Here is a 21,588-nt window from a genome sequence, read left to right on the forward strand (position 1 = left end):
CTTCAGAACATTCAAATGTCAAATATATTTGCACACAGAGAGGATTTTCCAAGAAACAAGACACAGTCCCTGCTACAGGTTGCTTGTCACACATATATTTGCCTCTTAGTCACCTGAACTGAACCCTGGCTGTTTTGGGGTTTTTTTTTTCCAAGTACTTTCAAAGTGGTCAACATAATGGTGCAGTAAACTGGTCTGCATGCCTGTATCAAGTGGACACTAGCACCTGTCATTAGGCCATGTCGTGCCAATTGTGTACACCAGACTTTGGGCCAGATGGCTGTGTGCAGCTCAACAAAAGGAAATGCTCTAAAATCCAAAATTAGTAACCAACCAGTCAAACTGCAGCTCATTTTAAAGAGGCTGAAATGTAGAGCTTTGTTTGTCAAAGCAGTCAAGCATGATGTGAAAATAAATCAAATTAATAATCTGTTGTTCTTTTATTAGACATAAATATTATATTAACGCTGAATTTTGTGGCAGGCCAGCTGGTAACAACATTCTGCACCTCTATGCAGCTTTTAGGTCATCGCTGTGGATTTCTCGCCTTGTGGGTGAGTCTCATGGCTCCACTGCCATCTCCAGTAAACAAGCTCAGACAAGCCAAATGCAACCTACCAACAACCAAGTGGGAGAGAGCCCAATTAATCTATTAGCTGGTTAAGAAAGTGGAACATACAGACAGGGGCGTGTCTAGAATATTTTGAAAGGGGTCCTGAAGTAGTGGCAGAGAAGGACCTATTATTGATGGATAATTTATTTGTGCATGTGCAAAGACCTACATTTCTGATTACGCATGTTTTGCTTCAGTTGCAGCTCAACTTTCATTTGACTTAACATTTTAAACTCAAGTTTTTGACAGGCAAACGAACCACTCAACCACTGCAAGAGAGGAAAAGCTCATGCTGAAATGTTGACACTTCCTTTATTTTGATGTTTTGTAACAGATTTTTTCCCCCCATTTTTTTGCCCTTCAGTCATTAAATCTCCACCCTGTTTAAATCTAGAGTGTATTATTATAGCAATGGGTATTTACACACTGGCATGTGCCCTACATCTGCAGTGTTTACAGCCACTAGACAACCACCCCGTCAGCCGCGTGCCTTCAGAGAGGGATAGCAGAACAAATGACGTCATCGTGCTAGGAGCACGTTGAAATGTGCATGTGGGGCCTTGCCGCAGCCGTAAATACGCAATAAAGGGCGCAGCACAAACAGCTGCGACTGGTTTCAGGTTTGCCAAATACCTTGAGAACAAAGTTCAGCTGCAGTTTGAAAGAATATGTCCAACTTAAGGTCCACGTGCTGGCTTTTCCCAGAGATTTCTAACATATCTCACATTTTATGTAGAAAAAGGTAGTATGTGGACTTTGAGTTGATGTTTGTTTTAGATTGCCATTGTTTTCCAAAGTCAAGATTTTACTTTCATGATAACAGAATAAAGTACTCCTTTTACAACTGATGATCTTGATAATACTATTGTCATTATTCAGATAAGATAAGATACGACTTTATTGATCCCACAGCGGGATCAATAAAGTCTTGTTAGGCGGCTCACAAGAAAAACAGGAAAAAAGGATAAAGTGCAGAAAAACAAGAAGTGTGCATGCAATTCAAGTACAAAAAATGTGCAAAAATAAAATCACTAATAACGAAACATTACGATTTATAATGAACATGTATAGGGAAAATAACACTAAAAGTGTAACCCACTTAACAGACTGCTGATGGGCAATACTGTGTGAACACAGTGGCTCCCTCCTCATCCTGAATGTCATTGCGATGCTACTACACGTATTATGGTTAGCCCAACTAGGCAGCAGCAGTGTGGGCAGGGGCTACACCCTCCCCTGTTCCAGTATGTTTGGAAATGAACTCAGGACCAGTCACTCTGCAACGTGACCACCGAGCCCCGTGCCGATATCCCCGCCCACCTCAGCCAATCAAAACGCATCGGGGCGGGGTTGGGCGGGGTTACGGTCTCCTCCTGTCCAATCACGGTGGCTGATTTAGTATCACTTGCCAGACCATGCACTGGCACGTGTGTCCCTGCGTGTAAACCACTGTTGGGGGGGGTGGGTGAACAAAAATGTCTGGAGAGCAAATACAGACAGCTAAGCAACGACAGTCGATGCCACCAGGAGTTATACTCTTTCTTTTAGATTTTCAAGTACCTCACCGTGGAATATCAAAGCCGTTGTCATAGTTTTGAAGCATATCTAAGGTAAGCTGGTTGGTTTTGTGTTGTAGTCTTGTCTTTAGCCCTTGTTTTATAGCTAGCATGTTAGCTGCCACTTCGGGCTATATGTGCACCAGTGTACAAACTGCAGACATCCCTTTACTTAATGGTCTCATATTATAGCCATGATATGTAAACTTAATATTAGATATAAAGGTATTCAAAATGCTCTCAATTTGTAGGTGGGACTTTAACCCTTCAGGCGTCCATTCGTGTAACGGGACACCATCTCAATAAGACTGTAATAGCGCTTATAAATAAGAGAACTCCAAAGATATTGGCATTCATCCATATTTCAAGGCCTGTTTTCATGAACTACGTGACCCTGCCAGTTTTAGTTTCTGTGGGGTGGACATGCATGTGGACGTTGCACAATGTAGTGTCAGGGCTGCAAAACGCCCCTCTGTGATAGGTTCATACTGTGCTGTATTTACGTTGTTTGCCAACGTAAACATGACGTGAAACATATGTTTTACAAATTGTTGTGACTGACCATCAAGTGAACTTTTAATTTATTGTAAGTGCTAAGATGATCATGGGTGTGTAGCCCATTCACAACCCGTATTTTTTATGTTCTGCTACAACAGGCAACTATAACTGAGCTATTGAAGAAACAGCAAATGTTGTATGTTTTATTTTTTAATTATTATAGTTTAAACTGTAAACTTACACTAAGGGACTTTTCATTTTGATTCACTATAGACTCTATAGACACTATAGACTGTGTTTCGAATGTGCACATAATGTACATGTGTTGACCGCAGGGTTTTCGGAGAGGAGGAACAAGACTTGTTTTTCGGTGGATACACTTCTACCCTCATATACAATATTATCCTTGCAGTCCACAGTTTTGTTATGGTTTGGCATAGATGCAAAGGTACTATTTGTGCAGAAAGCATGCTTCCTACCTAATCAAATGATGTAATGTGATCAACAGCTTTTACAATCCACTCACGCTGGTGCATTGTCCTGCAAAACCTACACATTACCTACACAGGTTGTTATCTGATAATAGACTCTTGCAATACAGAAAAATCACACAGCTTTTCAAACTTGCTTTGAACAAGCCTGAAAATGCAGTTATAAACCAGCTTACTTTTCTAGTGTGTTTTCGGTTGGCCAATTTGAACCTAGAGAGTGGCAACCATGGAGTGACAAGCTGGCAACAGCAAGTTGTGGCATTTCTGAGGATACACACAGACCATCTCTGCAAACCTCTTCCAGCACTATAGATGCACTGTGTGGTCTGCCATATTATCTGCTTTGTAAATGTTCCCACACCTCATGGCACACCCAGGCATCAATAATATACCGTGGAAGCTCAAGAGATGCACATGAATGTGCACAGATGCAACCATGCAGGGTTCTTGTAGATATCTCAAGCTGCACCTACATATCCAAAAGTTGGGCAAGTGGTGCCCAAGTTGTAAACAGAAAATTAAAAAGGGAGCTCAAAGTAACCTTCCTTCAGCCAGTATGTGGCCCCTTAAGCCACAGAGATAACTGTGAGTGGGCAGCACAAAGATGACTATTCCAGCTTATGCATAAGCAAATCAAACCTGACAGTTCTGCCACCAGATGCACTCATTTTGCATGGGTGACAGAAGAGGTGAGATGGCTAGCAGTGGCAGAAGTGGTGTGATCCACATTTGACCTATGTGATCACATGTATGTGGGGTACTGGCTCAACACACAAGACACGTAAACAGTCTGCAGTTTCCCTCGCAGTAATACTTAAAAATTAGACTGAATTATTCACCATCAGTACCTACTTTGAACTCTCATGGCAGAAGCAGCAGAGCTGCGACACAATGTTCCTCCTGTTTTGGCAACAAGAGCATTGTTTGTACCTTTACTTGCCAGAAGAAGTCACCACTAAAACTCTATTCCACTATAAACTGAACTAAATTGCCTTGAAATGGTGAAAAAACCTAAAGCTTAAGGCTTAAAAGGACAGCGATAAAAAGAGATTTGGGGAAAATCATTCAGTAGAAGAGGGAGTGTGAGTGTCCTCCATGTTCTCAGACAACAATAAAACAATCAGGGCTACCAAACTCACCACAGGCTGCCAGGAAATAACTCACTGGTGGCTCTTGCCTGAGGTGGTAGGGTTTCCATGTTTCTCATAATGACGAGTGTCTTGCAGTTTAGAATTATCATTCCCAGGTTTGGTTTTTAGAGTTTTACAGTCAAAGCTGTCACAGCCTCATCTGATGACAGTTAAAACTGTGTCTCATTTCATTTCTATTACACATTTGTTGTCTGTATTTACAGCTATTTTCATCACAGGAATTTCTCAAAAAGATATGTGAACAGTTCCAGTTCTGTTGTTAATTATGCTCCTATTACTGTGAGTATTTGTTACACTTGGAAATGATTCTGTACTTAGTTTTGCTGGCAGGCTAAACAGATTGCATTCTTTATTAAACTGTGATTATGCACGGTAGATGTTATTAAATATGGTTCATAATTCCCAAGTTGCCATTTTGGTCATAAAAGTTGGCTTCCTTGAAAATATTGGCTCATGTTGTTTATACCAGAAACTTGATATGTTATATAAACCAGAGTTACTCATGTTAAGTAAGTCTGGATTGTGGATTGGATTGATTTAATTATCTGATTTTGTGTTATACCACAGTTATCAAACATTGCCACATCCTGAAACGTCTGGGCTTTACTTTTTGTAATTTTGTAACTTGATATGTTTACTACTGAAACAGGATGACTGTGCAAGCCACATTCTATAGCTTGCCATTTGTTTGATTTACCACTAATCATTAAGAAAATATGGTGTTCTGAGATCACTTTGACTGAAATAATCACAACAGAACTGTCAAATCAGCTGATCCTTAGATTTAATTTTTAGTAATGCCATCTGGAGGATCATTAAAGAAACATTTGCTGCTAGTTTTATGAATGTCTGGTCTGTTCTAGTGGCACATATAGGTCCATAAGGGTGCCACCATAAGAACTTTTTTTTATTTTTTTTCTGCTTAAAATAAGTGGATACAGATCACTGATGGGTAGTTCCCACTTGTTTATAACACACAACAACTTATTTTTTTTTCTGGTTAGTAGTTTCTGTAAAAACCAGGATCACCCACTGACAACAGAATACCTCAATAGATGTCCGAATGAGCTTCTTACACAGTTAAGAGTTCATTACAGTGGTTTAGAGAAAGCTGGCAAATGTACCAAAATGAAAATAAGTTTGAAAAGTCAAGTATTTCCTGAAAAATACAGGTATCCATTAAATTCAGGTAGAAGAAATAACTTGAGCAGTTTTAACCTCAAAGGATACTTCAACCCTTTGCTCCACGGTTGCTGAACCACTTCATGCATTGATAATCCTCCAATTGGGTTATTGTAACGTCAGTTTCAACAACTTGGATCATGTTGGCAGTGCTGCTGCTTGGATGCTCTCTCAAACCTGCATGTGTGCTTGTCTTTGCGTCACTGGATTTTAAATTAACCCAGTTTAGTTTTTTAATCGGTAAATCTGGCAGTTGATGGAAGCTTTTATCAGAGGTACCAGGTCTGGGTGACCTCTGTGGGAACTGATCTTTCAACCTTGGCAGAGATTGTGTTTAACATTGTGTTTTGCTTTTGTTTGTTTGTTTTTTCCTATGACATCCAACTCACCTTTCCCTAAAGGAGGCCACAGAACCTATAAACTTACTTTAGGGAGTAATTACATTAAATTACTTTATGTGAGGCTTATTTAAATGGTGCTGCAAGCATAATGTATTCTATCTCATGAAAAAATGAAGAAAATACAGCAGATATATTTTGTGATGCATATATGTGATTGTGCATAGCAATATAATAACTTAATATTTTGTAATGTAGTTCCTAATACTCCAGGAAGTCATGTGGCCATAGAGAGAAGAGGTAGGCTTTTTTTTCTCCACCCATCTCATACAAAGCGCGTGTCTCTTCGTCTCATAAATGTACATTATGTACAGTGCTCAGTCTTCCGCATGCGCTGATCGTGAATCAGTTCGCGCATCTGCCCATCACCTTCCATACTGAAGAGACAAAACTCTAAAGCGGACCTGAGAGCAGCGTCTGGCAGACCGTCTGTGAGACGGACCCCAGTCGCTGGCAGCCCAGCCTCTGCAGGCGGTGCCTTCTCATTGGCCCAGCGAGCCGACCAATCAGCGGCCGGCGAGGCTTGCGGAAAGCACCGCCGCGGACACGTGCAGTATATACACAGGAAAAGCAAAAGGGTGCAGAGCTGCTGTTTAAATCTCTGTGTACGCCGGACAATGACATGTCGAGCAGTGTGCATTCATGCCACGGATGCTCAGGGCGGTGAGGGACACGGACACTGCAGCGCCTTTTATGGGGCTTGGATTATATCAACACACATCGCTGTTGTGGTGGTGCGGTAGGGAGCCGGAGAAGTTCACATGTTTACGCAGGGAACCACGCCTCACCTTCCTGCCGTGTCCATCCGTACATTGTAGTAGGGAGGTGTCTCATGTTACCTTGAGTTTGTTTCAGGTGACTGATGTTTTGTCTTTCTGATGTTTTGTCTTTCTGATGTGTTGGTGTTGCCTGTAATATGAAAAAGTGACTGTTTACATTTAAGTTGGAGCTTCTCTATTAATATGAAATCAAACAATTACTTGTTATTCTATTTACAGTACAACACACGTGAAAATGCTTTACATCTGCACGAGGCATTACATATGTGGGAGAAATATTCTCACTTTTTTAAATCATGATGGACCTCATGCTTAATTCTCTGTCATGTTATTCATATGTTGTGCTACAATGATTATTTGCATTGACACTGATTAGTACACAGTAATTAAAGTCATTGTACTTAATAAGTCACTTCCTTCTCTGTGTACAGTATTTGGATCAGATGGACACTTGTTTCTCATTACCATCATAGTGAGCAGATTTGTGGCCAACCGTTGGAGCGGAGCCCAGCTGGAGTCAAGTGAAGTGCTGTTTCACTGGCAATAATGCAGTATGACTTCGCTAAATCCACTGCTGTCTCCTGCATCTTGTTTACAACTACAGTTATGCTTTTGTTGATTTACATTTGTTGCTCAGGCAAAGATAGTGGTGCATTTAGCCCCAATAAAAAGGGTTATCTCTTCATGGGGAATGTGATGTTGACAGCAGACAGTGGAGACAGTCGTCCTGGAGGTGGAGTGCAGACTACTACCATGTGCCTTCTGTAATGCATATGAAAGTGCCAGGCACTTTCAACCTAATGGTAAAGCGTTTCATCTGGAGTGTAACATGCACACAACTTCACACTGAAGATACAGTCACATTAGCTTCCTGCACAACAAAACAAAGTGTGGCATTCAAAGTGTAATTCTGTGCAGAACAAAAGTGGTGGCACACCAGTAGAATAATGACCTCTGCATTTCCACATACATCTGTGTATATATTGACTGGTCATGCCAGTTGGAAAAGTTGAATTTAACTGAACCACGACCCATAAATCCAGCAGAGCTGGCCAGGAGACCAAAACAAGACCTGTAACCTAGAATTTGTCAGTTTTACAGGGATCAGTTGAATTAAATGGGAGACAGAGCAAATATTTACAGGGCAGATGTGCATTTAAATGTACCTCACATTGACTTTAAGTGACTCCCTATTATGATTAACTAAGATTAATGCAGTTACTGCTTAGTGAGTCAGATGTATGGTATATTGTATGACATGCAGCAAGGATCACAGACTGGACTCGAACCATGGATGTTGCAGTTATGTGTCACGCCTGTAACCGTGCGGCTACCAAGGCACTCCAGCTCTGACGGTCTTATAGTCAGCAAGCCATCTTAGATATCCTTTCCCACACATACACTGTCTTGCATAATCAGAGATTGGTCTTACCGAGTGTATTTCCTGTGAATAATTCAAGCGGGTGGGCGGCATAGTGGCTCAGTGGTTTACATTGTTATCTCACAGTCGTTGGTTCAAGCCTGCCCATGCCGGTTTAGGCCTTGCTGTGTGGAGTTGGCATGTTCACCCCGTGTCTGTGTGGGTTTCTGCCTGGTGCCCTGGTTTCCTCCCACAGTCCAAAGATGTGTGGGTTAGGTGAACTGGAAACTCTAAATTGCCTGTAGGTGGAACTGTGAGTGTGACTGTTGTGTCTGTGTCTTAGCCCTCCTGTCACCAGATGCACACTGTGATTGGCTGCAGCAGAATATTGATTCAATTTGAGGATGCACCCTCCAAGCAAATGGCACATTCAAGTATTCTAGTGGCCTGAGCACAGTCCACCACCACCATCACCTCCACCCACTGCCGTGTGCCTTTGCCATCACCCGTGGAAGTATGCATGGATGCCAGCCTGCCTCGACACCCACTCACGCCCTGCTTGCATATTTCCAGATCATAATTGCTCCTTCCCCCGCCCAGTTCAGCCGTAGCACACACAGTTTGTCATGTGCAAGCGTGCATCATCCATCTGACCAAACATAATGCTGATTAGCATTTCATGGCTGACGAGGAGGCAGCTTAGTTGCATTGATGCTGCATCACATGAATATGTGAAACTCAGATACCTGCAGCTGATCACCACTTTCCATTCCAAGTCGTTACGTTTGTTTTAGTGCGTATACTGAGTTACATTTGTCATTAGCTGTTCACACCTGTTATCCTCTTGTCAGGACTAAAATGAGCAGTCTCCACCTGGTGGTGGCTGCTCTGAACCTGTCCACTCAGCCGTATTGGGTTGTTGCGTCAGGACAGGAGGCTGAGGTATGTCTGAGCTGTCAGTGCAGGAACATACCTAAACCTGTCCCGAACAAATTCTGCATCAAAAGCAACACTGCACACCTGCGGTAGCAAGGTAAAGGGGGTTGTAGGGCAGCAAGGTGTATAAAATGGGAAGGATTGACAACTGAGAACTGGCCTGTGTTACCTTCTGGTTGCGTCTACAGGGCTTAAAGGATTATGGGGTGCCTCCCTCACCCAAGGAATAAATAGCACTAGACTTTCACTTGCGTAGGTGGTGGCCATATATATACCCTGAGATGCTATTCAGAAGCAAACCCAAATTTATAGCCGCCCTCTGATGTTAAGCTTTGTTCCCTCCTCCTGGTGCTGTGTTTGTTTTGACTGTCCTCTGGGTAAAAGGGGACTCAGCTATGACGACTAACAAATGTCCCTTGTAATTTAGGTATTAGCGCATGTTCACTGATTCTATATTCAGATGCATGCATACGCACTCGCTGCATGCAAATAGGAGCAGGAGATTATTGTCAATCTGTGCTCAAGATGAGGTGATTGTGTTTTCTTGATAATCTGGGTAAAGGGCTAACAGCTGGGCGCTCAACAACCACGCACTCCTACATTCTGCCAAATACACAGTTTGCACCAGAAGGCAGGGAAAACATCTCATGGCCATATTTGAATCTTCCTTGAAGGCCAACATGATAAACTGATGATAAGCATTCGCCTTTTTGTCTTTTCATAGCTGTAGTCCTTAGGAGATACTGGCAAGACCATGTCAAGTGTTTTGTAATGCTGCAGCTAATATTATTCTCTCTCTTTCTCTGTCTGTTTCTCTGTTTTTCTGTCATCTTAGGTGGCCTTTAGCGCCTAGAGCAACACGTCTCCAAAGAGGCGAGAAGACCAGCTACAAAGTGAAGATAATGTTTTTTGCTCTCACCAAGAGCTGTTTTTCTCACTCTCCCTCACAATCTCTCATCCCATCTGTTGGAGCACTTGTGCCAAGGCTGTTTCATAAGCAGAAAATCATCTCTTGTCTGCACTACTTTGAGTGACACTTTTTCCTCAAGATAATTAAAGATAATTTGCTGTCTTTTTGGAAAGGCAGCCTTTGTCTTTTTGGTCATTTGGAAGATTTTGCTGCTATTTACACATTTCAGAAACATTCAAGGAAGGGCTCACAGCCCCAAACACTTTCAGGCTTTTGTTAGAAGATACCATGAATTTCTCTCCTTAGTTCTTTTAACTAGCAGCCAACAACAATGATTCACCCATGGATACATAGTAGTCCCACTTAAATTTAAGTTGTTCCTGTTTTTCTCCTCGGCTGACACCTTAATCAAGCTGTAACAGCCTCATCCTACTCTAGTATGAGTTATGACAACTCTAAATCATTGCCCAGCAGCAGCACTCGGGGGCGAGCAGCAAGGGCCGACGAGAAAGACAATGACCAGGAAGCAGAGTCAGAAGGTTTGAACTCTCCGAAAACCAGCAGTGGTCAGCCCAGTGCCAATGTCACCACTCAGGAGCAGGGGGACGGAGCCGGAGGAGGCTCATCTCCCAGCGGTGGGTCAGGGTCGGGAGGTTTGTCCGGAGACCAAAGGGGGCCCAACTCAGACGATATGGACGGTCTCTCCAGTGGAAACGACTCCAGCGGGATGGAGAGGGAGAACGGGTCACGTGGGCGCCAGTCCATACGCAGCTCCCACAGCTCGTCGAATGGCAAAGACTCTGGCATGATGCTGGAAACCACGGAGAGCAACAAGAGGTAAGAGGAATAAGCAAGGAATCCCGCATCTGTTATCAGATGCTGCTAAATCCAGATTTTTTTTTTTAAACAGAGTACCATAAAATTATATTCTTAAGTTTATGTCTTGTTCTGGTCAGGCCTGCGCATGCTAACAGTGCTGGTGTCATTCCTCCCTTTCCCAGCTCCAACTCACAGAGCCTCTCACCTCCCAGCGGCTCCCTGGCCTACAGCCTTCTGTTGACCAGCTCGGAGCATGACCCCCCCTCCACCTCTGGTTGCAGCAGCGACCAATCAGCGAGGGTCCAGACCCAAAAAGAGCTAATGAAGGCCATCAAGGAGCTGAAGCTCCGCCTGCCAGCTGAGCGCAAGACCAAGGGTCACTCCAGCACTCTAAACGCACTCAAATACGCACTTCAGTGTGTCAGACAAGTCCGAGGTGAGGGTCGGATTTTGTTTTTTCTTTTCTTTTTTAAGTCCCTGCCCTTATTTTGAATATATTTTCAGATGTATTGCTTTTTTTTCCTGCGTACATAATCCACACTGCAGTACGGGACTCTGTCTTCTACCTGTAACCACACCCTGACTGAGAGATTGTTTAACTTTTTCAGCCAACAAGGAGTACTACCACCAATGGAGCGTGGAGGAGTGTCACGGCTGCAGTCTGGACTTGTCTACCTTCACAATTGAGGAGCTTGACAATATCACCTCAGAATACACCCTCAAAAACACTGTAAGTTTACAGAGTTCTTCACTTACTTCTACTTTTTTTTTTTTTATATGTATTGAGAGAAGTGATTGTGATAAAAATAAAATTTTTTATTCAGGCTGTACTCATGAAAACCATTTGAATCAAGCTCTTCTTTTCGATGGCCTCCTAATCATTTCCTTGTGCGTCTTTCAAAATAATGGACGTTATTAACAGCACACTGATGGAAAAACACTGCAGAGTACGATGTCTGACTTACATGCATTTGCAGCGTTTCTCGCCAAGATATGTTCCTTGTGGTTAGTCAGTTTAAATTGGGAAGAATATAGGGAAATTTAGATACAGATTATAGAGATCTAGTCCACCTTGTGTGCTTGTGTTTGAAATTTAATGCAAATGTGCAATACACTGACACACAGAGATTATTATTAGCTTTTAAAAATCATATTTTTTCAGGGGACTGTAGCTTGGCTCATCTTCAGAAACACCCTTCTTCAAACCTTCTTAATTCAGTAATAGAAATGGATGCTACTAAGCTGCCAAATACAACTGTGCCCAAAGAAAGATCTAACTGACAGATTGTTGAAGAATTCAAAATATGTCTCCCTAAATTCTTCTATTTTCTTTCTCTGTTTTTTTTTTTTCCAGGACACATTCTCCATGGCCGTGTCATTCTTGTCAGGGAAGGTTGTGTACGTATCACCCCAGGGTTCCTCTGTGCTGCGTTGTAAGCCTGAGTGTCTCCAGGGGACTATGTTCTCTGAGCTTTTGGCCCCGCAGGATGTCAGCACTTTCTACAGCGGCACGGCACCCTGCCGCCTGCCTCCCTGGGCCTCCTGCATCGGATCTGGTGAGCTGCGACACAGGAGAGTTGGGAACGGGTTTGAAGAAAGGGAGGTTTGGTATGGGGTCATATTGAAGAAAGTCTGGGGGGCAGTGAAATCTCAAGAACATTCAGTCTATAGCCAAGATGACAGCAAATTTAGATGATTTCTGACGGAAAATACAGCTCAATGTCTTACATTGATTTTCAGAGGACTAAATCCAATCAGGAGAACGTGTGGTCTTTGTTGAACGTCATGGTACCGTTTCCTGTGCTGAGCGACTCTTTGTCAAACTCTCTCCTTCCAGCCTCTCCTCCAGTCGACTGCACTCAGGAGAAGTCCATGTTCTGTCGGATTAGCGCTGATCGCACGCAGGGCGGCGAGATGCGCTACTACCCATTTCGCCTCACGCCATACCAGCTCACTCTTAAAGACTCAGATGCTGCTGAGCCTCAGCCCTGCTGCCTACTGATCGCGGAGAGAGTCCACTCTGGATATGAGGGTACTTGATACAATAACATATTGTTTTGTGAGAAAGACAGAGGCCCCTCTGTTTGTCATGTACATTCATGTGTAGGGAATTTTCCGGCTATCACTTATTTTATCTAACTTTGTTTTCAGGGCCTTTACACTGTACAATTTTGGACTTTCTAAGATAAAACTTACTGACCTTCAATAGGGCAGCTCAGCACAAACTTTACTCATCATTGCATATTGCATATTTTAAAACTACTCAACCATACACTTGATACTGTAATGTACTTGAAATAAACTGCGTGCATTAGAGGGAAGTGAAAGAGACAGGAGACAGACTGTCTCTTCGATTTGCACTTGAATACCATATTCCCCTGAATATGGATTATATCATAGACAGCAAATGATTGGATTTCTTTCGGAATTGCAAATAAACCTTTATCATACAATATATTCAACCAGACTGTCCTCAAAGCATGATATTCATGTGTTGCATGTGTGTCCTCTGTGCCTCCCAGCTCCTCGTATCCCTCCAGACAAGAGGATCTTCACCACCAGTCACACTCCCAGCTGCCTCTTCCAGGAGGTTGACGAAAGGTCAGTTTTCCAACTGCTAATGTGATGCTTACTGCTATGTTGCCTTCGGCCATAATGTTTTGAAAGATGAAGTAACAATGGATGGATGAATAGAACCAGATTAGAGACAGTCAGAATAAGAGCAGCTACATTTATTTAGCTGTTTTTTGATTTTGGCATAAACACTGCCAACATACAATAAATATAAAGTATGTAAAGTTTAAAATATGTTTTATACATCATGATGTGAAAAAAATGACATTGACTGGTAGATTCAAGCAATGCAAGTTTCTGATGTTTAATGTAAATGTACTGTGTTTGCAGGGCAGTGCCATTGTTGGGCTACCTGCCTCAGGACTTGGTGGGAACCCCCATCCTGCTCTGCATCCACCCCGAGGACAGGCCCATGATGGTGGCCATACATGAGAAGAGTGAGTCTGTTTAGTACTGAGCTCTGTAGCTGCTGTTCACATTACATCATATACTGGAAAATGAGTCTCTGTGAGTCCTGTATTTACATTTGGTTGTACTATTGAGAAATCCAAATCTTCCAGTTCTAAGAGAGATGGATTCAGTGCTACAAGTTACTGTGGCCTTTGGAAATTATAGTATTTTAATTTAAAAAAAAATCTTCAATAATTTCCATATAAATTTCTTTATTCCATGACAGGTTTCTCATACAGTATCTGCTCTGTTGTCCCTCTTCAGTCTTTCAGTTTGCAGGGCAACCATTTGACTATTCACCCCTGAGGATGTGTGCCCGCAGCGGGGAGTATCTGACCATCGACACCAGCTGGTCTTCCTTTGTCAACCCCTGGAGCCGGAAGGTGGCGTTCATCGTTGGGCGCCACAAAGTCAGAACGTGAGTTTATTATCGCTTTAAAACAAATGCTGCCAGACCATTTTACTAGAAAGTATTGACATTTTCTTTTTCCTTTCCGCCTGTCTCCAGGAGCCCTCTCAATGAAGACGTGTTCACTACACCGCAGGGCTGCGAGAGCCGGGTCACCACGCCTGATATCGTCCAGCTGAGCGAGCAGATCCACCGGCTCCTGGTGCAGCCGGTGCACAGTGGCGGCTCCCAGGGCTACAGCTCGCTTGGGTCCAGTGGCTCGCGAGGTTCGCACCGTTCACACCAACAGCACCTCAGTGCCTCAGCCGCTTCATCCAGCGACAGCAATGGCCCCGCCATGGATGAGGCTGCAGCTGCCGTTGCTTTACACAAACCTGTGAGTCTGAGCAGCAACATATAACAGAGATGCTGAACAAGACTTAAACTGATATAGCAGAGGAAAAGGAGCATAAACAATACAGCAGAAGATTCCTGCCGATGTCATGTGGCATCTAGTTAACTAGTTAAACATCTAGTCTGACGCTGCGACCTTTTTTTTCCAGATGACGTTCCAGCAGATCTGCAAAGACGTTCACATGGTCAAGACTAATGGACAGCAGGTTTTCATCGAGTCCCGTAACCGGCCACCGCCCAGAAAAAACACCAGCGCAGGTCAAATAAAAAGGACACGTTACTGATGTTGTTCATATAGTACATGCTATAGATCAAAGGGAAATCCATGGTTGTTTAAAAAAACACTTTTGTGAATTTGTGGAGCTGAATTTAGAGCTAGTTAAATGTAACTTAACGCTGGTTTCCAACCACTTCCATTATGTGAATATTAAAAATTGGTTCATCAGGATAATCAGTAGGTGGCGCCATTTGTCCAGACTGATGCCATTAAACCACTGCAGAAAAAAAAAGTGGGATGACTCATTGTTGTCCAGGTTATCACTTTCCTGTTTCTCCCTTTCTTTTATCCAGGCACAACAAGCATCAGACCCATCAACAGCGACCCAATCAGAGGTTTGATAGCAGACATGACAAAACCACCCAAAGCTTTGGTCCCTGCACCACTTGTACAGACGGAGCCCCCAACCGCCTACTCCTACCAGCAGATCAACTGTCTGGACAGCATCATAAGGTGTGTGCGCATGCTTGAAGCCATACGCTATCTTGTCATTTTGTTTATCACTCATCCAACTCATCCAACAATACTTTAATTCTACACAGGTACTTGGAGAGCTGCAACATTCCCAACACAGTTAAAAGGAAGTGTGGCTCCTCCTCCTGCACTGCCTCCTCCACGTCTGATGACGACAAACAGCAGGAGGCCAGTGGCAACAACAAAGGTACTTTTTAATAATGACATTGAAACCGTATGGGTTTTTGTGTAGAGAACAGCATTACAGTTCATATGGACTTTTTGCTGTTACCTTGTTGATGCGCTATTCTGATCACGTTAAATGTTATGTTTTGTCTGCATGTACGAAAATACAGATTTTTTTTTAAGTTAATCTGACTGGATTTCTGTCTGTAGAACTAGAAGGTTGCGCAGCCTCTGGTCGGCGGGCTTCCTCCTGTTTCCAATTTTGTCTGCGTCTTTGTTCCTACAGGTGGTTCAGTTAGCCTTGTAGGTGAGCCACCTCCTCTGCCCCCTCTGACCATGGCCACAAAGGCAGAGAGTGTAGCCTCAGTCACGTCGCAGTGTAGCTTCAGCAGCACCATTGTGCATGTGGGAGACAAGAAACCTCCTGAGTCAGGTGGGCATCATCAACACTCCTCTGTACCCTGTAGTGTTTTATTCAACAGGTTTGTATAGGGTGCTTGCATGTCTTAAATTGAATTTAAAGGCCTTTGATATGGTTAATGGTTCAAGTTTGAGTTTAAAGATTAAAATATTAATGTTAACCAGCAACTTACTCTGTACACTGTTTCCTTATTTTACTTTCCTTTCTTATTTTGCATTGAAACTGACCGAAAGTGCTTTTAGAAGTTTTTAGAATGATCTTGCAGAAACTTGGAATCACGTGATAAAACTGCAGACTGCAAATAATAATCTTTTTTTCTCTTCAGAGCTTATCCTGGAAATATTTTCTTTAAGGTTTCTGGCGGCCATCTCCTCCAGCAGTATTCATGTTTCTAACACCCCTCCATGCTTTTTCATTATCACAGACATCATCATGGAGGAGGCTCCTACAACTCCTACACTGGCTCCTCCTCCTACAACTACTACTACTACACCAGCTCCTCCCACCAGGGGCCCGACATCTACGGCTAACACAGCCATCGCCCCTCCACCCCCTCCACCCCCTCCTCCTCCTCAAGCCACTCAGCCAGAGAGGGACAGCTGGAGAGGTGGAAATGTTGGAGGAGGCACAGGAGGCCGTCTGGGTCTGACAAAGGAGGTGCTATCCGCCCACACCCAGCAGGAGGAGCAGGCGTTCCTTGACCGCTTCAAGGACCTCAGCAAGCTGCGTGTGTTTGATCAGACCGCGTCTTCAGCTATGCAATGCCACGCCCCAGCTGCCAACCCTCTGTCACGAGGTATGGGCACACTGCACCCACCAACCTAACACACACACACACACACACACTCTCTACTCTATGTACAACAGTGTGCAAGCGGTGACTTCACTCTCCACCTTGACAAAAATTACACTATCAAGCTGCCTATGTTCACAAATTCTGTTTAATTTGTTGTTGAGAAAAAAGCAAAACAAGTTGTTGTTCAGTGCCAAACGTTCGCTTTATTCACTGTCTCCTTCCCTGTCTCCAGGAGTGCGCTGTTCCCGTGACTACCCGGCTGCAGGAGGCAGCACCGGTCACAGACGTGGTCGTGGAGGAAAGAGACTCAAGCACCAAGAGTCATCTGACCAGCATAGCTCTCTGGGCCTGAGCGGGAGCCGCCGAGACCCCAGAACCACCACGGCCCCTGTGGCACCCAACATACCTCTTGGACCCCCAACAAACTCCTCCTCCTGGCCCTCTGTAGGCTCCCAGGCCAGCATTCCCTCCGCCCCTTTCGCTCCTGGTATGTTTCCAATCTACCCTGTTTACCCACCACTCACACAGCCCTTACCCATCCCAGACCCATCACGTTTCCCCCCCACCCAGATGGTTCCTCCCATGATGGCCCTCGTTCTGCCCAACTACATGTTCCCCCAGATGGGAGCATCCATCTCTCAGCCAGGTGCCACCCCCGGACACTTCTACAATCCTAACTTCACATACCCCGGCACTCCCCCAGTCACTGCCCCCACCGTTGTCTCCAACCCCGTGCCCATCCCCGGCACTGGCGTCCCGTCTCGTAGCAGCACCCCGCAGTCCTACAGTCAGACTCCTGCTGACCGCGAAGGTGCAGAGTCCCCCCTCTTCCAGTCCCGATGCTCCTCCCCCCTCAACTTGTTGCAGCTGGAGGAATCACCAAGCAACCGGTTAGAGGTTGCCACGGCCCTGGCGGCATCACAGCAAGCCACGCCTTCTGCTCAAGGCGGCGCAGCCGGGGGGCAGAGCTCAGCCAATCAGGGGAGCTCTGACGATACCTCCAAGGAGAATGAGAATGTAAGTCCACAGATATTCAGGATAGCAAGAAATATGTTCTGAATCACAGTGTGATTAGCAATTGTTAATTATTTGTGGGAAGAATTTTGAAAAGTCTTTTTTTGTGCTCCTGTTTATTTTGTCATTAGGGTGAAGCTAATGAGTCCAACCACGATGCGATGTCCACCTCCAGCGACCTGCTGGACCTGTTGCTGCAGGAGGACTCCCGCTCAGGCACCGGCTCCGCTGCTTCTGGTTCAGGGTTCTCGGGGACAAGGTCCTCAGGTTCAGGCTCTGGGTCCAACGGCTGCAGTTCCTCTGGCACCAGCGGCACCAGTCAGTAGATAAACTTTACCAGTTCAAGATTTTCAGTCATGTCCCAGTGCAGTTTTGTTCTCACCAGCAGAGTCTAGTGTTAAGTGATGCAGTTTTTAAGCTAAAGACTAAAGGATTCTGGGTTTTGTCCATGCAGGCAGCAGTCAGGGAAGCCACACCAGCAAGTACTTTGGCAGCATCGACTCATCGGAGAACGACCACTCCCGCAAACAGCCAGCAGGTGGCAGCAGCAGTGCTGGGGGAGACGGTGGTGAGGAGCAGTTTATCAAGTGTGTCCTCCAGGACCCCATCTGGCTACTGATGGCCAACACAGACGACAAGGTCATGATGACCTATCAGCTGCCTGTGAGGTGCGATACAGGACAAAATGAGACCAGATCATCTTAGAAACTTTAATCTGTTTCATCTACTCACAATGCTGTGGACATATTTCAGCTTTGAACCAGTGACTTCCGTCCATGAGACATACTACTATGTAGATGATGGTCCACAAAGACAGGAGGTTTACAGTGATCATTTTTTTCCTGTGCCCGCATAACAGGGACATGGAGACAGTGCTGCGAGAGGACCGAGAGGCCTTGAGGAGCATGCAGAAACATCAGCCGCGCTTCACAGAGGAGCAGAAGAGGGAGCTGAGCCAGGTTCACCCCTGGATCCGCACGGGACGCCTGCCGAGAGCCATCAACATCTCTGTGAGTAGACTGCAGCTCAACCCTCAACCCAGAAATGCTTAAACACACTAAATCCATCAATTAAGCATTGAAATCCAAACCGGAAATCATGTTTCTCTCTGGTTTTTAGGGCTGTACTGGCTGCAAGTCTCCCCCCTCCGTGCCTCCGGCCGCTCCTTTCGATGTGGAGATCCACGAGATGGAGCTGTGCAGTGTGCTGAAGGCTCGGGAGGAGGGCACCAGGAGGGGCAAGAAAAATCTCTCAGAAACAGCCATGGATGAAGCTCAGCCAGAGGATGAAGAGGAAGAGGTAGAAGAGAAAGGAACCAAAACACAAGGCAGCAGCCAAGACATGACAGCAGAGGAGCAGAGAGCGACCTCAGAAGCTGTGGCGGAAAAGGCGGAGGCTCAGCCGCCCGAGTCTGACATGACTCACTAAGAAGGTGGCCAAAGATAAAGAACACTATCATGAACGTTCTATGCTGACATGCAGAAAATGTGCACCTTCCAGGACTTTGTGCCCCTAACATCATTACACAGGATGTGAGGTGTTAGAAGCGGCTCTGCTGGGACGTAATGGCGCATTACTGATCCACACAACTGCCGTTTACTGTTTGATAGGTCAGGCCTGACTTTGATGACAGCACACTAGGCACGTTGTATGGCTGCATATTAAATGCCTTGGAAACCACAGGACATGCTTACACACACACACACACACACACTCAGTTTTAGAGAGTGAATTAGAACTTTTTTTCTCTCAGCTGTTCTTGTAGTTCTTAGTATATTTATTTAAATTGTAAAGTAATCAGAGAGGACTAAGGTGAATGTGTTACAAAAGAAAAAAAAAAAGAGAGACGCCTTTACATAAAGATGGATGTGCTTCACCACAGTGTCCTCCTTGATGTTTTCATCTCTCCTGATCAGGGTTCAGCTCACGAGGAAAGAACGAAGTTTACCTGTGACTTTTCTTCTTGTGGAGTGTTTCCCAGGTTGTCTGGGATCCTGCTCCGACTTAGATCCTGAGTTTAGTTTTTTGTTGGTTTTTTTTTTTTTTTTTTTTTTTTTTTTGGAAATGTAAAAATTTTTTGCCCCAAATAAAAAAAAAAAAAAAAAAAAAAAAGCAACTTTCACCCAATAGAGAAAATGTACAGTGAGAAGAAGGTTATTTTATAAACGTTGTGTATATTTTTATACTTTCATTCACTACACATAGAGAGATGATAATTGTCTGTACCGTTAAAAGTGTATGTGAAAATCAAGTTTTCTTTTATGAATTTAGAAACAGCGAAGGAAAAAAAAAACAATCAGATCACAGTCCCTGAAACAGAGATTGTGTTTCCTGTGACACTGCAGTCTAAGTGCAATGTACAGTTAAATCGCGGGGCAGCGGGGCAATCGCCGGGAGACTAACCTGGACTTTAAAGGTTTCTCCTCGGCTGGGCATTAGTTTGTGCATTTGCGTGTGGTCGCTCCACAGTGAGAAGTGAACGATGCCTCTCTGAGAAATGATTCTCTCACAAACAGACAGTATTCCCCACACTGCCGCACTAAGGAGCTGTTAAGCCTTCAGCAGGGGGAGAGCTTTTGTGTTGCCAGTGCTTGCTCATGGTGGTAAGTGAATTTTGAAAGAGGTGGATGTTGACTCTTTAAAAAGTCTGGACAGTGTTTACTATCTTCTATTTTGCTCTCTGTCCTTTTCCCTCTCTCTTCCTCTCTGTGGCACTGTTCTGGTCATGTGATATCCTATGCTTTATGGCGTCAGTGGTGTCTGCAACAGTTTCTTAATATTTTTGTGACATTCTTTGTACAAAAAAAAAGACAATAAAATTGTTTGAAAGGTCTTTTAATGTGAAGTCTGATTTTTTTGGGGTGTTTTTTTTTTTCCGCAGCACAGTTTTGTGATTACATCTCTTTGCAGTCTATTTTTGTTGGTGGGTGTTTTGCAACAGTTGGCCTGGATACTCAGAAGTGTCCAGAATGAACTGGAAGCAGAGAGCGGATCAGGGCAGCTGCTTTCCTCACCGAACCACAGTCTCCTTCTGTTCAACTGTGGTTTTTACCCAGAGTGGTCACCGCAGCTTAAAAAAGACAAAGGCATGCCCTCGTTTAGACAAACACAAAGCGGCAAAGTTGACTTCATCGCACGTTATGATTGTAACAATGACGACAATGATTGTAACGTGTGTGGGTCATTTTGTGAGAGGGCTGATGTTAATGAACTCTATAACTGAAATTCATGTGTATTAAAACCACTTTATTTTACAAGAACAATTCTTGCCAAAACAAAAGTATATTTTGCTGTATCCATGCATCCATATTTACTTTTAAGAGTCCTGTCTGACTTCTATTTTCGTTACTGTATTTTTCATTCTTCCCTGCATTTAAACCGACATCCTTCCCTGACCACTTAGTCCCCGCTGCCATGAATTATGTGGAAAGGAATTTAATCTTCATAATTAACCTTCACATGCTCTCCAATATTAAGTGTGCCCAGGTAGATTTCAAAAACAAGAGCCCACAGCCATGCAAGCAGCGCTGTGAGGTTGTACTCTTCTGTAGTTCCAAAGTATTTGGCATTTTTTTCTTTTAAAATAGTTCCTTATATATATGTTTAAAGTTGGGTACAAAGGACATATACAACAGCATAACACCAGCGTGTGAGCACAAACAGTAATGCCTCTAAATCCAGACGGACGAGTGTGTGATTGTGTGGTTTGGTTCAGCTCAGTCTCTGAACTCAAGAGTCCGGTTCTGTTATTTCTCCTTCAGTCTCATCGTTTCCCTCTCAGCTCTGTACATTTATACGGCAGATTCATAAAGCTGCTCAGCTGTAACATTTTCAACTTGCATGGCTGCCACAGCTGAGCTGGAATTGACTTTGTATCCAAAAGCACCACCTCTAAAATTCACTTTGCGTTCACTCTGAACAC

The 21,588-nt window shown here is 44.1% G+C and overlaps 1 protein-coding gene across 3 annotated transcripts; it reads left to right on the forward strand.

Moving 5' to 3' along the window:
• The first annotated feature begins 2,061 nt into the window (after positions 1-2,061).
• On the forward strand, positions 2,062-20,499 carry per1b (period circadian clock 1b). Of its 3 annotated transcripts, none has more exons than XM_041030818.1 (20): positions 2,062-2,223; positions 9,800-10,711; positions 10,876-11,129; positions 11,302-11,423; positions 12,048-12,249; positions 12,531-12,725; positions 13,216-13,294; positions 13,598-13,704; positions 13,982-14,135; positions 14,226-14,502; positions 14,669-14,777; positions 15,090-15,249; positions 15,339-15,457; positions 15,722-15,868; positions 16,281-16,652; positions 16,885-17,669; positions 17,798-17,984; positions 18,121-18,334; positions 18,526-18,676; positions 18,786-20,499. In XM_041030818.1, the coding sequence occupies exons 2-20, from the start codon at positions 10,314-10,316 to the stop codon at positions 19,092-19,094; spliced, it is 4,341 nt and encodes a 1,446-aa protein (XP_040886752.1). In that variant the 5' UTR covers positions 2,062-2,223; positions 9,800-10,313; the 3' UTR covers positions 19,095-20,499. The 3 variants fall into 3 exon arrangements, with proteins under 3 accessions (XP_040886752.1, XP_040886755.1, XP_040886754.1); XM_041030820.1 differs by lacking the exon at positions 2,062-2,223 and adding an exon at positions 6,422-6,744; XM_041030821.1 differs by lacking the exon at positions 15,722-15,868.
• Positions 20,500-21,588: the final 1,089 nt, after the last annotated feature.

The sequence above is a fragment of the Toxotes jaculatrix genome, chromosome 23, assembly GCF_017976425.1.
Source record: "Toxotes jaculatrix isolate fToxJac2 chromosome 23, fToxJac2.pri, whole genome shotgun sequence".
NCBI lineage: Eukaryota > Metazoa > Chordata > Actinopteri > Toxotidae > Toxotes > Toxotes jaculatrix.